The 22,646-nt window shown below is 43.1% G+C and overlaps 1 protein-coding gene across 2 annotated transcripts in view; it reads right to left on the reverse strand.

Moving 5' to 3' along the window:
- COL24A1 (collagen type XXIV alpha 1 chain) overlaps positions 1-22,646 on the reverse strand; it is a 245,139-nt gene that overhangs the window by 29,283 nt on the left and 193,210 nt on the right. For both annotated transcript variants that reach the window (XM_020795023.3, XM_072997896.2), the window contains 10 exons: positions 17,318-17,374; positions 16,245-16,298; positions 14,957-15,010; positions 14,752-14,805; positions 9,523-9,576; positions 5,443-5,550; positions 4,524-4,631; positions 3,190-3,297; positions 3,049-3,102; positions 2,530-2,592 (listed from right to left, as the gene is read on the reverse strand). In XM_020795023.3, the coding sequence (XP_020650682.3) occupies positions 2,530-2,592; positions 3,049-3,102; positions 3,190-3,297; positions 4,524-4,631; positions 5,443-5,550; positions 9,523-9,576; positions 14,752-14,805; positions 14,957-15,010; positions 16,245-16,298; positions 17,318-17,374 (714 nt within the window). The remainder of the gene's footprint in view (positions 1-2,529; positions 2,593-3,048; positions 3,103-3,189; positions 3,298-4,523; positions 4,632-5,442; positions 5,551-9,522; positions 9,577-14,751; positions 14,806-14,956; positions 15,011-16,244; positions 16,299-17,317; positions 17,375-22,646) is intronic.

Genomic DNA, 22,646 nt, shown 5'->3' on the forward strand with positions numbered 1-22,646 from the left:
CCACGCACATTCAAATAATGCCAATTTTAGTTTCTGGATAAAAGACGGAATCAAAAGACAAGATAATTTTAGTCTGTGTCAGTTTTGTTTTCATTCACATTTCCACTAGAATAAAGGCATTTATGAATATCTCAATACTGAAGGAACAGGAAATTGCCCATTCTTGTTTATCTAAGAATGAAAAATGACAGAGGCAGTCAGACTATACATTTCATGTTTAGACTAAAAGGAATCTCATCCAATATACTGAAAGCCAGGACTAATTTAAGAAAATATACAAAACCACCACTGAGTATTTCTAACAAATATGTGTTTTTTCAACATGACAGTACATAAAAATGGTGGTTATTTATGGTCCTATTCTGATAAAGCAAAAACCTCTCACTCAAACCGTTTTTCCGGTTAAACAATCTTATTTATTCATTTAAGTCTTTGTTTCAATTTTATGTTTTAGGGACTTCAAAACATGAAGAAAATTACAAAGCATTACAATGAGAACTATGATAAAATATTCTCCAAATCGTGTTCTTGGGGAAAGGAATTTCCCAGGTATGGCCCCTCCAATGAAAAGACCCTGTAACTCCGACACTCCAGAACCACATCTCCCTTAGGAGTGAGCTTCTTTAGCAGGTTTTCCATGTCTACTATTAGAGCTCTCATTACTGTATTATGGGGTAGGAAGTTCTTCAAATACTATATGAGCGGGCAGCTTCAGAATTCAGCTGAAGACATCACAAAGATTAGTCTGAAATAGTAGGCAACACATTAAAAGTGTTCTGTTATTTTGTGTGAGAAAGCTTTCAGAAAGTACAATATGATGTGAGGCATACAGGACTGTCCCTGAAAATGGCAATTCCATGGCCAAAATCCTGTAGCTTACCCTAGTAAATTGTACTAGAGAAGGCCCATTTGAATCAATGGTGTTGACTCAATAAATTCCAATTGATTCAACAGGCTTACTCTATTACAATTTATAAGCACCAGGATTTTGGCCAATGACATGTTCTTTCTCCCTTAAACATGGAAGAAAGTAGGATGACATAATCCTAATTTTTCTCCTTGTTTTTTTTTTCAGAGCAGTGACATGAGAGAACACCAGAACAGGAGATCCAGGTGTACGTACAGAACAGCATGTTACAACACAACTTGGGCCCAAACTACTTGAAAGACTGTCTCTCCTTTCATGAGCTTGCTGAGGTTCAAAATCATCAAGAGTCCTTTCTCTTTGTCTCACCACCATCGCAAGTGTGTTTGGTGAGGACACAAGAGAGAGACTTCCCCATTGTTGCTCCCAAGCTGTGGGACTTTCTCCCATGGAAAGTCAAGCTGGACCCCTCTTTGATTTCTTTCCACAGGCAGGCAGAGACCTTTATCTTCAGGCAGGCTTTTTCATAGTAACAAGCTACCTAAGAGGGGGGCTGCTTTCCCCCACTTCCACTTTATATATTGTATGTTTTAATATTGTAAGTCACCTTGGATCCTCTTGAGGAAAAAGATGGGGTATAAATATTTTAATTAATAAACACACACACATACACACACAAACTGAGGAAGCAACCCAATGCAACGGTGCTATGTGAAATGACAGTCCAAGGTTTTCACTAGTGTGTAGTTCTGCTATAAATACTGGAGAAGGAAAAAATTTATGCAAGCCATTTGGTATTTCATCCTGATCCTGAAATGAATTAAGATGGTTTTTCCATCGACACACTGTCTGGCTCTGAGGCAGTCAATCAACTTATGACATTCTAAATCAGGTTTACAAACTGCAACACCCCAGTGAAGGTTTGCTAGTTCATTCTTGATTTTTTTCGTCTGTTGTGTCAATTACTCGGAAAGATGAAGCTAACTTTAACATCCTGCTAATTTGCTATTAAACTTCAGGTGATCAATTAATATTTTCTCCTTTAAATCTGCAAATAATAACCTCAGATAAATTAATATAAATGAAACAAACAGCTGCATTTTTTGCCTTTGAGTGTAGCCCAATGTGGGAAACTCCTGCTTAAAGGTTGTAGCTGCAATTCTGTTCCAGTGACGTGCAAACACTCCTGGCAGGAAGTGGCAGCTGCCAGCAGGCAGGACGGCCCCTTCTTCTGCCCTTTTGCTTAGAGGTAGAGCATAAGATCAAAGGGTTATTTTAGCCAATCCTAGTTACAATTAGGTAACTAGTATCCTATCTGTTTCTCTCATAACATACTATGTAATTATACTAAGTCAGTAAAAAGATCCCTCAGGGTATTGCCAGTTGGCTCCGCTGGCTTGGACTTTCGCTGTCGACTCCTTTGTTCTCTAAGGCAATTAGCCATTCCTTTGTTCTGTGACAACCCACAGCCCAAGACTTTCTGCTTCAAACAAGCTGCCTCATCCAGGATCAGCTCTGGTATATATAAATTCCCTATCCCCCCTATTTCCCCCCCCCCCGCTATTTTTGGGCACAGCAAATGGCCACTACAGGCCTGAATTTAAAGAGGAAGGAAGCAAATAAACAGCTCAGTAGCTGATAAGCTAACAGGCAGAAAGACTTACTATTTGGCCTGTTGGGCCTTTAGGTCCCAGAATTCCAATTAAACCAGGGTCGCCTTCAGGGCCCTAAAACATAAATTGAAATAAAATAGTTATTCATAAAATTATTACTTGATAATAGCCCAACATTTTTGAAGTTATAGAAAATGCAGTAAAAATTTAGTAAAAGGAGTGAGTACAAAATGTGTAATACTTTATTTTGGACTCTTTTCTCAAGATCTCTGATTCAGTGTAAAAGTCTGCTTATAAAAAGGAAATGTGGATTAAGTCAAATTTTTACAGTTGCTTCTACAGCGAGCATCACCATTATTTCTTTATTCTCCAACTTCTGGGAATTCATAAAATACTTTGTTGAAGATATTTCATGAGAACATGGCCAAAACTCATTTTTTCAAAGGGCACAATCCAGCTCATGATTAAGCGGGGGACAACCAAGTACATGTTGAACTATCTCCCATAGAAATCACTGGGCCTCTAAAATGCTGAACTTCTGTATAAACTGTATCCAAAATAAACACATACCTTGGGACCTGGGAACCCCTGAAATCCCATTAAGCCTTGATCTCCAAATTCTCCCTGCAATATTTGCAGACAGGGAGATTAATATTTTGGAGCTAAAACAGAATTACTTTAACCGACTTCCATAAAATGGTAGATACATACAGCATGCCCTTTGGTGCCAGGATCTCCTGGTGGTCCTTGATCACCTTGGGTCCCAGGAAGGCCTCGTTTACCTTGCTTTCCTGGATGACCCTGAAGCCCTTGTTCACCCTGCAACAAGGGGGAAATTGCACATTTGTTATTGTTCTTACATAGGGGAATCAGATGGGCTCTCTAAATTTCTTTATGGAGCATTTATTAATAATACAAAGCTGATCTTTATGCTGAGGTTCAGCAGCAGGAATACTTCCAAACTGTATTCAGGATCTTAGTGAGCTTTGTCCGCCTCATCCTGATAAATGCAGACAATTCATAAGAATGAAATGTCTTTTTTTGCGGTGCCATTATTATTGCCTCTTGTTTTCTCATTATGGTTTTAGAAATAAAAGTCTTGCATGATCATGAGCGAATGAGTAAGTAAAAGAAGAGAATTCTTCATTTCCATGTAATACTGAATATTATGTTGTTATTAAAAAAAACACAATTGATATACAAAGCAGAGCATATTCTAATACACAATCTATCACAGGAGACTAACCTTTTCTCTCCCCTGCCCTTTTGTTTTACAGTTTTAATGAGTTTCTATAACAAGGAACACAGAAATCAAGAATCCTCCCACTGTCTACACCATTAACAGTCTAATAATAATGTGCTCTCCCTGAGAATCCACCTCTGTTTTTGTGAAGTTAGGATAAAAACAGAAGGGCAGTGAATACAAAATTGTTGCTTTTCTTTTCTGTGCAGATAGCAACAGACATTTTTGAAATAAATATTTCAAAAATGTCTATTTTGGGTATGTGTGAGACACAGCCTGTCTAACTCTTGAACTTGTGCAGATTTCCCATCCTATTTTAAAGTGTCACAAGGTTCTTTGTATCTTTTTTGCAACAGGCTAACATGGCTGATCCTCTGGGTTTTGCTTTAAGGCCACTCACATACATGGAGTTTTGACAGAGGCAGCCATGTGACTCTGTTTCAGCTGAAAAACAAAGCAAAGCAAACAGAAAAGCAAAGCAAAAGTATTGTGGTACTTGGAAGATGAATAAATTTATTCCAGTGTGAGCTTTTGCGTATTACCGTTTGCTTCTTCAGACACACTGAAATAATTCTTGTAGTTACAAAAGCCCCACAATATGTGTGTTTTAATGTTCCTTTGTTTAACATATACACATTTTCTCATGCTTTTGAGAAGGCAGCAACATGATGCTCTACAGTCCACAATATCAGATGCACCAGCTTGGTAAAATCTGCAGTTGTATTATCTTACACCTGAATGAAGGGACAGGGAGATTTCAAACACAGTGTCCACCAGCTGAAGAAGCTGACATTCCAAGTACCTTTATTCCTGGTGGTCCAGTGTTTCCTGGCATACCTGGTAACCCCTTGGGTCCCTGAGTTCCAGGATATCCTGCCAGTCCAGCTATTCCTGGCCTTCCTCTAGCACCCTTGACAAGCAAAGAGTAGTCAAATTAAACATTTGCTCAATGTGTATTCAGCAACACCAAATGCACGGTTCTATCTGTTTAAACTAGGAGTTTTTATTCATAAATATATAGGGGGGCATCTACTCATCTGTACCCAAATAGATGCATCAGCGTGCACACAAACCACTTTACAGCACAACACTGAAAGGATGGCATAATGCTGTAGATTACCATGCAACTATAACACTGTATAAATAATCCAGAATTAAGAAGAAGGGAGAGGAGGAGACTGGGAGAGAGGAAGAATTAAAAGAGCAACAACAACAATGGGACAATATCCGGAAATGCTATCAACATAAATTTATTACTACTTCAAAATTAAGTTGTGACATTACATAAACTTATATGCAGAGTTACTAGACCTACAAGATGTAACAATAAGGATCCCCACTGATTTGATTAGGCAAACATTGTGCTAAATTAAAGCAACTGGCTCCCTAATTTTTTATGCCATAAAGACACAAATATTTGCAAAACAGTATGGAGAAAACCCTGCTTATATGTTTCCACTGCGGTATGTGAGATGCTGTTGGAAGTCTTGGTTCTGAACTACAATGGTCCATCAAGAAACAAAAACTGCACAAAGAACTAGATAGTAACTGCTTTCTGTATTAAAGATTCATAATGAGTGATGACGTAAGCTTAGGAAGTAATTGCATAAGTCTCTTGTTCCATGTTATGTTTAGAAATGTCAGTGATGCAAATAAATCATTTTAAGTCTCTTGAAGACAGAGAACACATCTGGAGGAAAGGTAATTTAAGTTCTACTTACAGGAAGGCCCCGTTGCCCAGGTAACCCAGGCTTTCCAGAATTCCCAGGAACACCCTCTGGTCCAGGATAGCCAGAAGCACCTTTCTGGCCTAAAGGACCAGGTTTACCCTGAAATACATTTGGAGTCTATTTGAATAACACCATTAACTGCAGACAAGTTATATTAATGCTATTTTTTACATAATAAGAACACATCATAGCCCAACTTGATTACTTGACTTTGAGAACAGGTGTGCTGTTTGCTTTTAAATATGCTTTCTTTTTGGAGGGAAGTATGTAAGTTTCCCCTTTTATTTGAAAAAAGTAGTAATATCTGATGCTTATTTTGTCTCAGCTGCTCTAACACAGCACCAAGTGACAAAGCAAAAGACATTTAGAAATATACAACACAACTCCATTTTGCCTCAGCTGCAGCCACTCGTTTTTTTGATGTTTAGTCGTTAAGTCATGTCCGACTCTTCGTGGTCCCATGGACCAGAGCACACCAGGCCCTCCTGTCTTCCACTGCCTCCTGGAGTTGGTCAAATTCATGCTGGTAGCTTTGGTGACACTGTCCAACCATCTCGTCCTCTGTCGTCCCCTTCTCCTCTTGCCTTCACACTTTCCCAACATCAGTATCTTTTCCAGGGTGTCTTCTCTTCTCACGAGATGTCCAAAGATGTCCAAGAGCCTCGTGGCGCAGTGGTTAAAACGCTGTATTGCAGCTAAAACTGTGCTCACGACCTGGGGTTCAAATCCCAGGTAGCCGGCTCAAGGTTGACTCAGCCTTCCATCCTTCCGAGGTTGGTAAAATGAGTACCCAGCTTGCTGGGGGGGCAATGTGTAGCCTGTATAATTAAAAAAAAATTGTAAACCGCCCGGAGAATGCTTGTAGCGCTATGGGCGGTATATAAGTCCAAAAAAAATAATAATTATTGGAGCCTCAGCTTCAGGATCTGTCCTTCAAGTGAGCACTCCGGGTTGATTTAATTCACAATGCATAGGTTTGTTCTCCGTGCAGTCCAGGGGACTCTCAAGAGTATCCTCCAGCACCACAATTCAAAAGCATCAATTCTTCGGCAATCAGCCTTCTTTATGGTCAAGCTCTCACTTCCATACATCGCTACTGGAAAAACCATAGCTTTGACTATGCGGACCTTTGTTGGCAAGGTGATGTCTCTGCTTTTTAAGATGCTGTCTAGGTTTGTCATCGCTTTCCTCCTGAGAAACAGGCGTCTTTTAATTTCGTGGCTGCTGTCACCATCTGCAGTGATCATGGAGCCCAAGAAGGTAAAATCTGTCACTGCCTCCATATCTTCCCCTTCTATTTCCCAGGAGGTGATGGGACCAGTGGCCATGATCTTAGTTTTTTTGATGCAGAGCTTCAGGCCATTTTTTGCACTCTCCTCTTTCACCCTCATTAAGAGGTTCTTTAAGTCCTCCTCAGTGGCATCACCTGCATATTTGAGGTTGTTGATATCTCTTCCGGCAATCTTAATTCCGGTTTGGGATTCCTCCAGTCCAGCCTTTTGCATGATGTATTCTACATATAAGTTAAATAAGCAGGGAGACAATATACAGCTTTGTCATACTCCTTTCCCAATTTTGAACCAATCAGTTGTTCCATATCCAGTTCTAACTGTTGATCCCTGTCCCACATACAGATTTCTCAGGAGACAGACAAGGTGGTCAGGCAATCCCATTTCTTTAAGGACTTGCCATAGTTTGCTATGGTCCACACAGTCAAAAGCTTCTGCATAGTCAATGAAGCAGAAGTAGATGTTTTTCTAGAACTTTCTGGCTTTCTCCATAATCCAGCGCATGTTAGTAATTTGGTCTCTACTTCCTCTGCTCCTTCGAAATCCAGCTTGTACTTCTGGGAGTTCTCGGTTCTCGTACTGCTGAAGCCTACCTTGTAGGATTTTGAGCATAACCTTGCTAGCATGTGAAATGAGTTGCAATTGTATGGTAGTTGGAGCATTCTTTGGCACTGCCCTTCTTTGGGATTGGGATGTAGACTGATCTTTTCCAATCCTCTCGCCACTGCTGAGTATTCCAAACTTGCGGGCATATTGAGTGTAGCACCTTAAGAGCGTCGTCTTTTAAGATTTTAAATAGTTCGACTGGAATGCCATAACCTCCATTGGCCTTGTTTTTATCCATGCTTTCTAAGGCCCACTTGACTTCACTCTCCAGGATGTCTGGCTCAAGGTCAGCAGCTACACTGTCTGGGTTGTCCGGGATATCCAAATCTTTCTGGTATAATTCCTCTGTGTATTCTTGTCACCTCTTCTTGATGTCTTCTGCTTCTGTTAGGTCCCTACCATTTTTGTCCTTTATCATGTCCACCGTTGCACAAAATGTTCCTTTCATATCTCCAACTTTCTTGAACTGATCTCTGGTTTTCCCTTTCTATTATTTTCCTCTATTTCTCTGCACTGTTCATTTAAGAAGGCCCTCTTGTCTCTCCTTGCTATTCCCTGGAAGTGCATTCAATTTTCTGTAAGTTTCCCTATCTCCCTTGCATTTTGTTTCCCTTCTCTTCTCTGCTATTTGTAAGGCCTTGTTGGACAGCCACTTTGCTTTCTTGCATTTCCTTTTCTTTGGGATGGTTTTTGTTGCTGCCTCCTGTACAATGTTTCGAGCCTCCAGCCATAGTTCTTCAGGCACTCTGTCCACCAAATCTGGTTCCTTAAATCTGTTCTTCACTTCCACTGTGTATTCATATAAGGGATTTTGGTTTAGATTATACCTGACTAGCCCTTGGTTTTTCCTACTTTCTTCAGTTTAAGCTTGTGTTTTGCTATAAGAAGCTGATGATCAGAGCCACAATCAGCTCCAGGTCTTGTTTTTGCTGACTGTATAGAGCTTCTCCATCTTTGGCTGCAGAGAATACAATCAATCTGATTTTGGTATTGCCCATATGGTGATGTCCATGTGTAAAGTCACCTCTTGTGTTGTTTGAAAAGAGTGTTTGTGATGATCAGCTTGTTCTCTTGACACAACTCTATTAGCCTTTGCCCTGCTTCATTTTGAACTCCAAGGCCAAACTTACCTGTTGCTCCTTTTATCTCTTGACTCCCTACTTTAGCATTCCAATCCATTATAATGAGAATAACATCTTTCTTTGGTGTCAGTTCTAGAAGGTGTTGTAAATCTTCATAGAATTGGTCAATTTCAGCCTCTTCAGCATCCGTGGTTGGTGCATAATCTTGGATTACTGTGATGTTGAAATGTCTGCCTTGGATTCGTATGGAAATCATTCTATCATTTTTGAGATTATATCCCAGTACAGCTTTTCCCACTCTTTTGTTGACTATGAGGGCTACTCCATTTCTTCTACAGCAGTGGTCCCCAACCTTTCTCCAACCAGGGACCGATTGGGGGGGGTGCGGGCTCCGTGCGCGGACCGGTGGGGAGCGGGGGCACCCCCCCGCACGTATGGGGGGTGTCGTGCTTGCAGGTGAGCACACTGACATGCTGGTTTAACAAACAGACAAAACAGATGGCTTCTTTTGTGTGCAAGTTAATCTTCATAAAGCTCTATAGTTTGTAGGGTCTTAAACAAAAGGTACTAGTAAGCAAGCCCCACTGAACACCATGGAACACTTCCATTCTTTGTGTTTGAGGTATAATTAAAGTTACAGATTTTCTGCCTTTGATGTGAGAAAAGCTGGGGGATAGCTCAGTGGTTTAGGCATCTGAGCAGTTGAGCTGGCTGGATAGCTCAATGGTTTAGATATCTAGCTGTGGAGCCTGAGGTTGGGAGTTTGATTCCCCATTGTGCCTCCACAGAGAAGCAGCAGCTTGTGTGGCCCTGGGCAAGCTGCACAGCCCTAGGATGCCCCCAGAAGTGGACTGGTAAACCACTTCTGAGTACTCCCTACCTAGAAAACCCTGAAAAACGTTGCCATAAGTCAGAATTGACTTGACAGCACATGATTATTATTACGTGAGAAAAGAGCATTCCATTTCATAGGTTGTTTATCTTTCTTTCATCAACGACATGTCACTGTCTGCATTGCATAGCTTGGGCTTTTATTGTGTTACCAGCTGTCTGAAACAGAAGTACATGATGAACAAAACAGTTTGTTTACTTACAGACATTCCAGGTTTCCCAGCTTGACCACTAATTCCTTTTTTTCCTGTGAGACCCTGGAAATTTTGAAACATTTGTTAGCTGACAAAGAGGTTGAGATGCAACAATGGGTTAGCAGCCTGTATTTCTCCTGTACTGTGAAGCAGCAGGGAGTATTTGAGTTATCCAGCACTAACTGAAATACAGTAGTAAATTACATTGAATCAGTTACCTAGCATTAGTTGAAATACAGTAGTAAATCGCTTGAATCAGTGAAAAATTGATGACACAATCCCTCTGTAATTGCATCGATTCAATGGGCTACTCCAGTTATGATTTACTACTAGATTTCAGTCATTAGACTACTCCCAAACAATGTAAGAGCCACTCCCATGTCAGGGGAATCCAAGATTATAAGCAGGTGGCATGTTCTTAATTCTTTAGGTATACAGTTGCTCAGAATACAATGCTCCTTTACAGACACACTACCCGCTACCATGCCTGAGAGGCATTCCATTTATAGTATAGCATAAATGGCCGATCAGTGGTCAATCAGCTCCAGGCCCTCCTGGAGGAAACTGATGCCCTTCATCCATTCCAGTCGGGCTTCAGGACGTGGCATGGTAAGGAAACAGCATTGGTTGCCCTGCAGGATGACCTCCTGAGGGAGGCTGGCAGGGGCAATATGACCTTGTTGGCCCTCCTCGATATCTCAGCGGCTTTTGACACTGTTGACCACAGTATCCTCCTGGGGCGGCTCTCCAAGTTGGGAATCGGTGGTCTCGCTTTGGCGTGGCTCCGTTCCTTCTTGGAGGAACGTCCCCAGAGAGTACAGCTTGGTGAGATGACTTCCACCCTGTGGATCCTCAATTTTGGGGTTCCGCAGGGGTCCATAATCTCGCCAATGCTATTTAATATCTATATGAGGCCGCTGGGTGAGGTCATCTGGAGCTGTGGGGCCCAGTATCATCAGTACACTGATGACACCCGGCTTTAGTTCTCCTTTTCTCCAACTGCAGTGGATGCTGTTCTGACCCTTGAATGCTGCTTGGGGACTGTTCTGGAGTGGATGAGGGCAAAAGGACTGAGGTTGAATCCGGACAAGACAGAAATCTTGTGCATGGGTGGCCCCGGCATCATTGGGTTGGGAAACTCCCTCTCCTTTGGGGGAGTGACTCTTCCCACAAAGAGTGAGGTTCGCAACTTGGGCATCTGCCTGGACTCGGATCTCAAAATGGAAACCCAGGTGGCATCTGTGGTCCGGGCAGCCCATTTCCTTCTTTGGAGGATTGCCCAGCTGCGTCCCCATCTAGACACGGGGGCACTCAAGATGCTGGTTCATGCCCTTGTAATCTCAAGAATAGACTACTGTAGTGCTCTCTACGTGGGGCTACCCTTGAGGCTGATGCGGAGACTTCAACTGGTCCAGAATTCAGCAGCCAGATTAATAACTGGGGTGAAAAAATTCCAGCAGATCTCCCCCCATTCTGGCTGTCCTTCATTGCTTACTGGTTCATTTCCACATCTACTTCAAGGTTATGATGATAACATTCAAAGCCCTAAACGGTTTAGGACCTAGGTACCTATCAGAATAGGGACGTGGTGGTACTGCAGGCTAAACCGCAGAAGCCTATGCTGCAGGGTCAGAAGACCAGCAGTTGTAAGATCGAATCCACGCAACGGAGTAAGCTCCCATCGCTTGTCCCAGCTCCTGCCAACCTAGCGGTTCGAAAGCAGGCAAATGCGAGTAGATAAATAGGGACCACCTGGGTGGGAAGGTAACAGCGTTCCGTGTCTAAGTCGCACTGGCCATGTGACCACGGGAGATTGTCTTCGGACAAAATGCTGGCTCTATGGCTTGGAAACGGGGATGAGCACCGCCTCCTAGAGTCGAACACGACTGGACAAAAAAATTGTCAAGGGGAACCTTTACCTTTTAACCTATCAGAATGCCTGCTCCCAGCCAGATCTATCTGTGATACCCACAGGCAGGGCGGTTGAGGGTCTTGACCCCAAAGGAGGTCTGGAGGAAAACAAGAAACCGGGGCTTCTTGGTGGTTGCCCCCCACCTATGGAACAACCTGCCTATTGAGGTCCGCCTGGCACCCTCGCTGGATGGGTTCAAAAGAGCATTGAAGATCTGGCTCTTCTGCCAGGCTTTCCCAGAGCACTAGGATCTCACCCTCCCTTTTTACCATTCATTTTGCCATCCTCTCCATCACTCTTTTTACCACCTTTATTGCCATCTTTTAATTTCCCTATTTGTTATGTTTTTAATATTATTCCTTATATTGTTGTTAGCTGCCCAGAGTGGCCTGGTTGCCAGATGGTGTGGGATATAAATTCAAATCATCATCATCATCATCATCATCATCATCATCATCATCATCATCATCATCATCATCATCATCATCATCATCAATGGAAATATATCCATCTAGTCCACAGATCAGTTAGTTTGGAATCTCTTTTATAAATACACTATTCTGAATATCTTCTGTTAGTTTCCTTGTGATCTATTTGGAATAGAATTTGGAACCATTTATTACCCTGAGATCATTACATCTGAACCAGACCAATGCCATTTCATGTAGATGTTGTCAATTTCTACATCAGTTTCTTGCTTTTTTAAAGGAAAAGGATGGGAAAAAAATACTGTCATTACAGTCTAAAGTACTCCTCATCTTATATCTGCAACCAACCAGAAGACAGAGTGCACTGGAATTAGATATTTTACTTTTTGTATGTCTGGTATGGCTCTTTGGAGCGCATGCCAGTATTTGAAGTTTTGTATTCAATTTTGCATGGCTTGATGCCGTAACAATAAAGTATGTATGTATCTATGTATACATCCTGTTTCTACTCTAGTTGGGAGTAGCAACTACTAATTTTAGAACAGTTTTAAAACACTTCAGCAGCATGCAGTCAATCAATAAATGTAAAGTATTCCACAGCAAGACTCCTTTCTTCTGTCTAATTTAATTGCTAAAAACCAGTCTAAAAAAGAAGATACTGGAAGGAATTGAGGGAAGGAGCCGACCTGGCTTCCCAAGGAACAGCACTACAAACCTAGGAGCAGGTTCTTTCTCACATCTACACCAAACAGGGCTGTGAGGGCGGTGGGACTGAGAGAAGGGCATCTCCTGAAGATCTTAAAAATCAGGGAGGTTCATAATGGGAATTACCTTCCACATATGTTGCCCATCCATGATACAGATCTATATTTAAAATGTCCCGAATGAACACAACTCCACCTCTTATTTCTGAAAGCAAATGTCTTGAAGGTATCAGGCGCCTCTCAAGGTGGGGAAGTGTATGTGAATCTACTTTTCTTGTGCTTGCCTTGTATTTCTGAGTAGGAAATGAGTCTTGCTTTTGTTGCCAAACTGGAGTTTGTTTGTTTGTTTTAATAAAGGAAAGTGGGCATTTATTATTTGAATTCCTCTTTCCGTGTGATTAGTCTTGCAGACATTATCAGCACAATATTCAAGTTATGAACATAGGATTAACTTTGTTTTAAGAACAACATTGTTCATCAAGTTTCTGGCTGTTGAATTATTTTTAGGATTAACATTGTGATTGTAAATACAAATTATATAAAATTCCAGCCTAGGAGACATAATGGAAAGTTAGAAAGGAGCCATAGAAGACTGATGGAACAATGGGGATATTAAAACTCATTTTAATGCAGGCTTTTAAAAATATATTTTAAATCACTCCTTGGTAGAAGGCAACACTTCCTTGGCAGCCTTTACTGTACTCTCAAATCAATGTGTCATTAGAAATGAAACATTTGTATTGGTGTCCTTGAAATTTAGCCAAAGCTTGTTATGCCAAACACACATGCTTTGTGCCACACAGCTGTACTTTGTATACAAATGAATTCAAATGATTTGTATAATAGCTCTAACCGCAGAAAGCTCCTGAAGGCTACAGGTTCCTGAACTGTAGCCCCCAACCCCACTCAGCACGCCACATCACTCATTCTGAAATTCAGCCCAAGTTCAAAAAAGTAGCTTGCAGAACATTACAATCCCAAAGGACTTCTAAGCATGCAGAGTCTGTTGTGTGGTTCTCTGGTTGGTGGCCTTCATCAAACTGAATGCTCCTCCAAACCTGGATTCCTGAGTGGACTTCCTTTTCAGGGCATAAAATAAAATGATTCAGGTGTGTCTTGAGAAGAAGCAACTTTTTGAAAAACGAGATTAAAAGAAGGGAAAAAGGAAGCGTCATGGCACATGAGGTCAAAAAAGAAAAATGTCTTGAAGACATGAAGCCAGAAATGCAATCTCCCTAAATTCTTTTGCCCTTTCTGCTCCTGATGTCAGCACTCAAAAGAGATGTAGCTGCTTATATTTTCCAGCAGACCCTTTCCAAGACTTTCTGTGTAAATGCCACAGCATGCACAATCAAGAGCTAAGTTCCAGCACTTGAGACCAAGTCCTAATTCTTTATGAGGAAGGCCTTTCCAGCAATGGCACCCTCATTATGGACCCTTTTTCTAGAGAAGATTTTTGGAGCAATTAAAGAAGCTGGCAAAGAAAAACAGACATTTGTGAGGCAAAACGTAAGATAATATTCAGAGCAATAACCGTGCTTTTGAAAGTATTAGGCTCTTTTGTCTTAATTTTGAGCTGTCCAGGGGATTCAGCAGAACCTCAGGGGAACACAGCAGTTTGAGAAATAAACAATAGAAGAAAGTAGTTGCTAATAAAGTGAAAGACAAAGTAGAAAAAGGATTGTAACCTATGTTTCAGGTTAAAGCTGAAGCTTATAATTTCTGGTAATGCTTTAATCTTTAAGTGGCAATCTATGGGTCCCTCACAGACCAAAAAAGAAAGAAAGAAAGAAAGAAAGAAAGAAAGAAAGAAAGAAAGAAAGAAAGAAAGAAAGAAAGAAAGAAAGAAAGAAAGAAAGAAAGAAAGAAAGAAAGAAAGAAAGAAAGAAAGAAAGAAAGAAAGAAAGAAAGAAAGAAAAAGAAAAAAAGAGCTCCAATTGAGAGCTAAAGAACCTATCAGAAATGTTTCCTTGTTAAGGACAATTGATTTTTGCTCCCTTTGTCAAAAGAAGGATGCTACAGTAGCTTCAGTCACACAAAATATCCTTTACATGACCACAGATTCTGAACATGGGAACAGACAGACAAAACTATAGGTAAGCTGATAAATAAAATGGTTAGCTTTCAAAGCATCACAAACCTCCAACTTGAAATATTTCTTAAAAAAAAAAAACATATTTCCTTTTCTACCTACTTGAGATCCCCTTTCTCCTTTTGGTCCTGGTTCACCTTTTTCACCTGGCTCACCCTTTGGAAAAAACAGAGGTTAATGTGAAACAATGCTCAGAAGATACTTTAAAAAAAGGAATTCCCTCATCCTTCCCTAGGTAATCACCATTTTTTAAATTTTTCATTATATTGAACAGAAGAAAGTTAATCCACTTTTACAGTAGACTTACTGGGGGGCCTTGTTGTCCAATGGCACCTCTACGTCCTGGAAGCCCCAAATGACCCTAGAAACAGGAAGTACAATGTTTTATTTGCTAATGTTATCAGTTTCTGTTGAGACTGTATATTGAGAGGTGCTAAATTCTGCTTCATTATGTTGTTTACATTACAAGGGCATTGCTACATCCTTTTCTTCCAGATATACCCTGTTTAATCAGCTCTGATCTGAAGCCTCCACTGCCAAAGTTACATGAAAAATACATCTATGGGAATGCTACCTAAGAAATCTTGCCTCTGCCTTCTGCATAGAATTGTACATGCCCTGCTGAGCAATTCTGGGAGCATGTAGCCCAAAAATCAAGCTTTTCCAAGCTTTGCTTTTTCATAACTTCTGATTCCTTCTCTACCTGTCTTTTTGTTGGTGTAACAAAGCTCACAAGCTTTCCATTTTTAGCGTGCACATATACCACCCAAAAAGAAGATTGTCAACACATCAGTTTAGTAAGCATGAGGATCTGTCTTTTCTCACTGTTAACTGTGCAAATTTCATAAATATCTGCCATTCATACAAATGTTTCCTAGAATTAGGGTAGCCACTTAAGAAAACGTGCTTACATGGATTGAGGTCCCCTCTAGTACTGACATAGGTTGTGAAACAGTGACATGAACCCAAAACTGCTGTTTTGGTTTGGCCTGTTGGGTCATTTTATTTTATTTTAATTTCTGTTTTGGCTGGCCAGATGCTTCAATTTGGATTTATTTGATTATTATCTGCTAACTGCATTAACATACGGCTTGTTTAACTGTCCAATTATGGCTTCACTTCCAATTTGTTATATGTAAACATTTCTTCTGTTACTGATCTTATCACTGTATTCAAGTAAGACTCTTTTTTTGCATTTTGCATCTGACGCTTATTATTGTCTTTTTCGTGCAGGTCCTTATTTTCTTCTTCTTTTGTACAATTTTTGGACCTCTCCCTGCTGTGAGTTTCTGGATCTGTACTACACTTACACTCAATCTTTTCAGTTGAAATCATAAGCCACTGCCCATATCTTTAAACCCATCTTCTCAGCACTGACCTTGATATGTAGGATCCCAAATTCTGATTAGATTCTAGCATGACTGTCCATATTTCCCCAACTTCAAAAGCCCACTCCACTCCTGCCATCTCCCTTAACAGTTGATGAGGTTTTTCTTAAGAAGTGTTCCTCTGTGTGAGATGGACAATTTTGTATTTCTGGTTTAAATAATCTACAGAACATGGTGTATTTCAATAAAAATCACAACAAGTTTTACCTTGTAACCTACATCACCAGGTTCTCCTCTCTCTCCATGCTCACCAGCAGGCCCCTAGAGACACAACAACAAACAGTTCAGAATATTTGAAATATGGCTGCTTGGGGAACTAAATAACAACAAATGAAACAAAATATTCAAAAGGCAGCCAGCTTTCATCATAAAGGAAAAAAGAAAGAACATTTGATACTAATATTCAATTACAAAAGGCCACTGTAATTTATTTTTTCATAAAAAATGACTGTATAACTATTAACACCTGAGATATTGCCTACAATAATTTATAATACAGCTGTTTAAGGGTTTGTATCTTCTTTCTTAGGCATCCTTCAGTCCCGAAAGACCATGGTAACACACTCTGTATGAGTGTCCTCTCCAGAGCACAAAGCCTCGGTAGAATAATATGGAGGATAGGCTGTTACGCAAGCAGCAAATCCCCCCTCTCCTTTCAGTGAGCTCTCCATACCTAACAAAGATCTCTCCTTCTCTTCACAGATAAAAACTAACCCATTTATTCAACACCTGAATAAGGCTACAGTCTTACCAAGTTCATGATTAAACCTTTTTAGAAAATCACATGCAGAATATGATTAAAAACAAGACAGAGTTTGCATGAGTCTAAGTACAATTGGCAGGGACGTGGTGGCACTGCAGGTTAAACCGCAGAAGCCTCTGTGCTGCAAGGTCAGAAGACCAGCAGTCATAAGATCAAATCCACGCGATGGAGTGAGCTCCTGTTGCTTGTCCCAGCTCCTGCCAACCTAGCAGTTCGAAAGCATGTAAATGCAGTTCGAAAGCATGTAAATGCAAGTAGATAAATAGGTACCACCGCGGTGGGAAGGTAACAGCATTCCGTGTCTAGTTGCACTGGCCACGTGACCATGGAAACTGTCTACGGACAAACACCAGCTCTACAGCTTGGAGATGGAGATGAGCACCATATCCTAGAGTTGTACACAACTGGACTAAATGTCAAGGGAAACCTTTACCTAAGTACAATTATTTTCAACTATGACAGTTCTAGACTCTTTTCCACAATATGACTATAGTTTTCTGGATAAAGAAAGACCTACTGGTTCACCTATGGGCCCAGGTGGTCCTAGTATTGTGTTGTCTTCCCCAGGATAACCCTATAATGAAGAAAAAAATCACAGTTTATTCATCATGGTTTTTGACTATTTTGTTATTAAAACTAATAATTGGCACGTTGGAAAAACATGTCTTGTTCAAGATATACAAAGAGGTATGGGTATGATATATACACGGAGAACTATATTTGTTGCATTTCTTTTACTTAACTGTTTGTGATCATTACCAGTAAAATCAGTTAAGATATCTTACAGTAACTTCCTAATCTGAAGAAGAACAGGTTACTTACCTGTAAACATGGTTCTTTAAGTGGATTCTCTATGAATACACACTGATGGGTTAAACAGCGCCTGCGCTGGTTCCTCTTGGAATTTTCCAGAGCTATGAGGGAAAAGATACAATGTTTGAGTTGCCCTGCACTGCGCAAGTGCAGCCCGCCAAAAATCCCCAGTTCCATGTGCCCGCACATAGAGAGAGTTGGAACTCAATCAGCAGTGACGGACACGTGGGGAGGTTGGGCGGGTCGTGTGTATTCATAGAGAATCCACTTAAAGAACCATGTTTACAGGTAAGTAACCTGTTCTTCTTTAACGTGGTTCTCTATGAATCCACACTGATGGGTGACTACCAAGCTACTTACAGGATGGTGGGCCGTCACTGCAGCAGTGATGTAAGGATAGCCCTCCCGAATCTGGTCTCATTCTTGGCCCTGAGGTCCAGCCTGTAGTGTTTGATGAAGGTCGATACACTGGACCAGGTAGCTGCTCTGCATATGTCGGGGATGTCTACCCCACGCAGCAGGGCCGTGGATGTGGCAACAGCTCGTGTAGAATGAGCACGCAGGTTTTCAGGGAGAGGTTTGTGCTGCAACTCATAGGCCAACGAAATGGTGGAAACCAACCATCTGGACAGGGTCGACGTTGACGCAGCAGTCCCTTTACGTTGGCCATAATAGCACAAGAACAGTCTGTGGACCTTCCTGAAGTCCTTGGTCCTTGAGATATAAAAGGATAATGCACGACGAACATCCAGACAATGGAGCGTGCGTTCAATATCTGAAGAGGGCTCAGAAAAGAGAGTAGGCAGTAACAGAGGTTGGTTGACATGAAACTCCGAGACCACCTTGGGGAGGAAAGAGACATCTGGGTATAACACCACCTTGTCCTTGAAAAACTGGAGGTAAGGGGAATCAGCCCGGAGAGCCGCCAATTCACTAGCCCTACGGGCAGAAGTGATTGCCACAAGGAACAAAGTTTTCAGGGATAAAAACTTCAGGTCACAGGTAGCCATTGGCTCAAAGGAGGGATGAACCAGTGAGTGCAGTACTGTCTGTAAAGACCACTGAGGTAATGGCCGTCTCACAGGGGGTCTCATGTTGGACAGACCTCTGAAGAAAGCTTTCACCGTCGGATGGGAAAACCATCTGGAGGATTGAGACCCCTTTGGTTGGAAAGTTACAATGGCTGAGGTGTACACCTTTAAGGTAGACTTGGTTAAGCCAAGATCAAACAGGTGTCTGAGATACAGTAGCAATGTAGATAAAGAGACGGGAGATGCTTGTAAACCCCGCTCTGTAGTGAATTTGAGAAAACCTTGCCACTTGTGTTGGTAGAGCCGCATGGTAGAAGGCTTTCTTGCCTTGTCCAGGACCTCCATTATCGATGGGATATCCTCCATGCTGTCAATTGGAGGGAGTCCAAGTCTGGGTGGAAGATCGACCCCGAGTCCTGAGTGATTAGGTGTGGGATGAGGGGAAGCTTGACCTTGTCGACTGCTGTCTGCAGAAGTAGAGAGAACAAGGTTGTCTGGGCCACCAAGGTGCAATCAAGATTGCTTCTGCTTGCAGCTGGAGGGCTCTGACTACTGATCTCTGAACCAATGGCATGGGAGGAAACATGTATAGAAGGCCCTTGTGCCAAGGGATCATGAAAGCATCTCCCAACGATCCCGGGCCCCGTCCTGCCCTGGACGCGTAGCGGGGACACTTCTTGTTGGAGTCCTTGGCGAACATGTCGATTGTCGGAGTTCCCCACCTGTGGCAGAGTTCCTGAAAGATTTCTGAGTCCAGCTCCCATTCATGATTTTGAGTGGAGCGGCGACTGAGCTCGTCTGCAACGATGTTGTCCGTGGTGGCTATGTGGATGGCTACCGGGTAGATGTGCTCCTGGTAGCACCACTCCCAGAGATGTATTGACAGAAACAGAAGGGACTTTGACCTTGTTCCCCTCTGCTTGTTCACGTAAAACATCGCTGTGGTGTTGTCTGTGACGAGCTGAATCGCCCTGCCTCTCACAAGAGGTAGGAAGGACTTCAAGGCCTTTATGATGGCTAACAGCTCCAGGTGGTTTATGTGCAATTTTCTCTCCTGAGGGGACCACAGAGCGTTGATCTGATGACCCTCGCAATGGGCGCCCCATCCTAGTGGACTCGCATCTGTAGTGACTTGAGCTGTCAGATGGACAGGGCGGAAAGGACGCCCCACCAAAAGGTGAGGTCGGAAAGTCCACCATTGCAGCTGCTGTGCCAACTCCGGGGTGACAGTGAGGAGCTTGTTTTGACTGTCGAGGAGTGGATTGAAGAGGGACAGCATCCAAATTGGAAGTGAACGCATCTTGAGGCGAGCATGGGACAGGGTCGCTGTTGTAGAAGCCATGAGGCCTAGCAGATGTTGTGCAAGGCTTGCTTTTACTCTTGCCCTTGGCCTGAACTTTTTTATGGCTCTTACTAGCTTCTGGGTGCATTCTGGGGGCATGAACATCCGAGCGTGTACTGAGTCTAACCTCGCTCCGATGTAGTCCACCACCTGAGAGGGATTCAGCTTGGACTTTTCGTGATTGACGGTAAGACCTAGTGACTGTAACGTCTGGAGAACATACTGAGTGTCGTTTAAGGCCTGATGTCTGGACGTCGAGACAATCAGCCAGTCGTCGATGTAGGGAAACACCTGGATCCCTTGAAGGCGTAGGTATGCTGCCACTGGAGCCATGCACTTGGTGAAAGTCCTGGGTGCTGTGGAAAGGCCGAAGGGTAAGGCCACAAACTGATAGATGGTGTTGTTGAAGAGTAGACGCAGATATTTCCTGTGGCTCCTGTGTATGGTGACATGGAAATATGCGTCTTTTAGATCCAGGACCACAAACCAGTCTCCCTGCCTCAGAAGATGGATGATGGACTCTAAGGTCACCATCTTGAACTTGCGTGCCTTGAGAAACTTGTTGAGGCTTCTCAGATCGAGGATGGGACGAAGGCCCCCGTCCTTCTTTGGAACCAGAAAGTATCGGGAGTAAAAACCGTCGAGGACATCCTCTGATGGTACCTTCTGGATAGCCCCTTTCTGAAGGAGAGTGAGGATTTCCTCCTCTAGGATCGGATCGAATGATGTAGGGCTGACCTGTCCTAGAGGAGGCAACCTTATAAACTCCAGGCGGTAGTCAGAGGTGATAATGTTGAGAACCCAGATGTCGTTGGTGATGAGAGTCCAGTTGTGAAGGTAAGGAGAGAGGCGGGTGGTGTGGGAGGTTGGTACTGGAATAGTCAGGGAGTCAAAGGTACTGTTTTTGTTTCCTTGCAGACGTCTTGAAAGACTGCTTCTTGCGAGGTGGTTGTGGTCTGAAAGCAACAGATGAAGAAGATGAAGCCTGAGGAGGACGCTGAGAAGAGGTGCCTCCATAAGAACGGTAAGTACTGGTGGATGGCTGCTGATAGGAAGGGGAGGTATACTTTGAACGCCACTGTGGTTTGAACTGTCTAGTTTGAGGTTGCACTGAGTAGGACTTGGCTGTCTTTTTACTCTTGTGCAAACTCTCCAGGTTTTCGTCGGTGTTTTGGCTGAAAAGACCTGAAGCATCAAAGGGGAGGTTTTCCACCCTAGTTTTAATGTCCTCAACGATATTAGCTGAACGCAGCCAAGCATGTCTCCTCAAGGTGATGAGAGAGGCAAAGTTCTTAGAAGTGGCTTCTGCTACATGGCGGGCGGCAAGCCGTTGATATTTGGATACCGTGAGGGCCTCAGCATGTGTATCTAGACAGAGCTGCCTTATATCTTCTGGTGCCATTTGAAGGGCTGGGAGAACCCTGGACCAAAGTTGTTTTTGGTAGGCACCCATGGCAACCAGATAATTGACAGCACGTAGGGTGAAGGTTGTCATAGAATACATGCGACGTGCCAGGATCTCAAGCTTCCTTCCCTCTTTGTTGGTTGGGGTAGGGTGGCCCTTTGCTGGAGTCTTAGTAGAGCTAGACTCCACTATTAAAGAGTTAGGAGCCGGATGCATGAGAAGGAAAGAGGTATTCTCTCCATGTATTCTATACAGATTTTCAGTCCTCTTTGAGATAGTGGTAGCATTGGCAGGATGCTCCCAGAATTCCTTGATAAGATCCATCAGTTCTGGGATGAAGGACAGACTGACTGGATGTGTCCTCTCTGCCTCAATGTCTCCGAAGATTAAATTTTCTTCCCTTCTTGGAGACTGTTCGACCGCCAGCTTCAGAGCTTGGGCCATACGAGCAACCATTTGAGTGTAGGAAGAAAAATCTTCCGACGGAGAAGATGGCTTGAGGTTAGCCGCCTCTGGAGGTAAAGGCTCCCCAGGAACAGGGATTTCTAGGGACACCTCAGACTCGTTGTCTTCTTTGATGTCGGAGGAATCCTCTTTGGGATGTTCCTCCTCCGAAGGATAGGAAGAAGGGGGGGGAAGTATCCCCGAGCCCGAGGGTGCCGTTTTCGGGCATGAAGGAATCCCATCCCGAGGTTGCAGTGGTACACCAGGAGGGACGACGGGAGCGTCCTTCGGCGCCGATGGTTTCGTGGAGCCCATATCCACCGGCCTCTTCGGGGGAGGGCTTCGACGTGGAGACCGGGAGCGAGAGGATGAGGAATAGGAGTATTTGGTTCTCTTTCTCCTATGTCTCCTTTCTCTCGAGGTCGAAGAGGACTCGGTGGAAGAATCCCTTCTTCGCCGTCTCCGGTGGGACCTCTTCCGACCCCGACTGTAATCTGAGTCGAACGGTGAGGAGTCCCTTCGGCGTCGGTGGCCTCGTCGGTGCTTCCTTCGGTGACGGCGCTTCTTTCCCGGTGGCTCGTCGTCGGCCGAATTGGAAGCTGGACGCCGAGGGATCGGGTCCTCCAGAGGTTTCGTTGGTCGACCCCGTGGAGGGGGAGGTGATGTAGAACGACCCGACTCTGAGAGGAGTGAAGGAGATCGGGTTGTTCGCCCGGTAAGTATCGGGCTGAGCGGAACGCTCTCGGTGCCGGCAACGAGCTTGTCGAGCTGGCTAACCATAGGCGATTTCCCCAAGTCCACCGGAGGCGGT

Source organism: Pogona vitticeps, chromosome 4, assembly GCF_051106095.1.
Source record: "Pogona vitticeps strain Pit_001003342236 chromosome 4, PviZW2.1, whole genome shotgun sequence".
In the NCBI taxonomy this organism is placed as follows: Eukaryota; Metazoa; Chordata; class Lepidosauria; order Squamata; family Agamidae; genus Pogona; species Pogona vitticeps.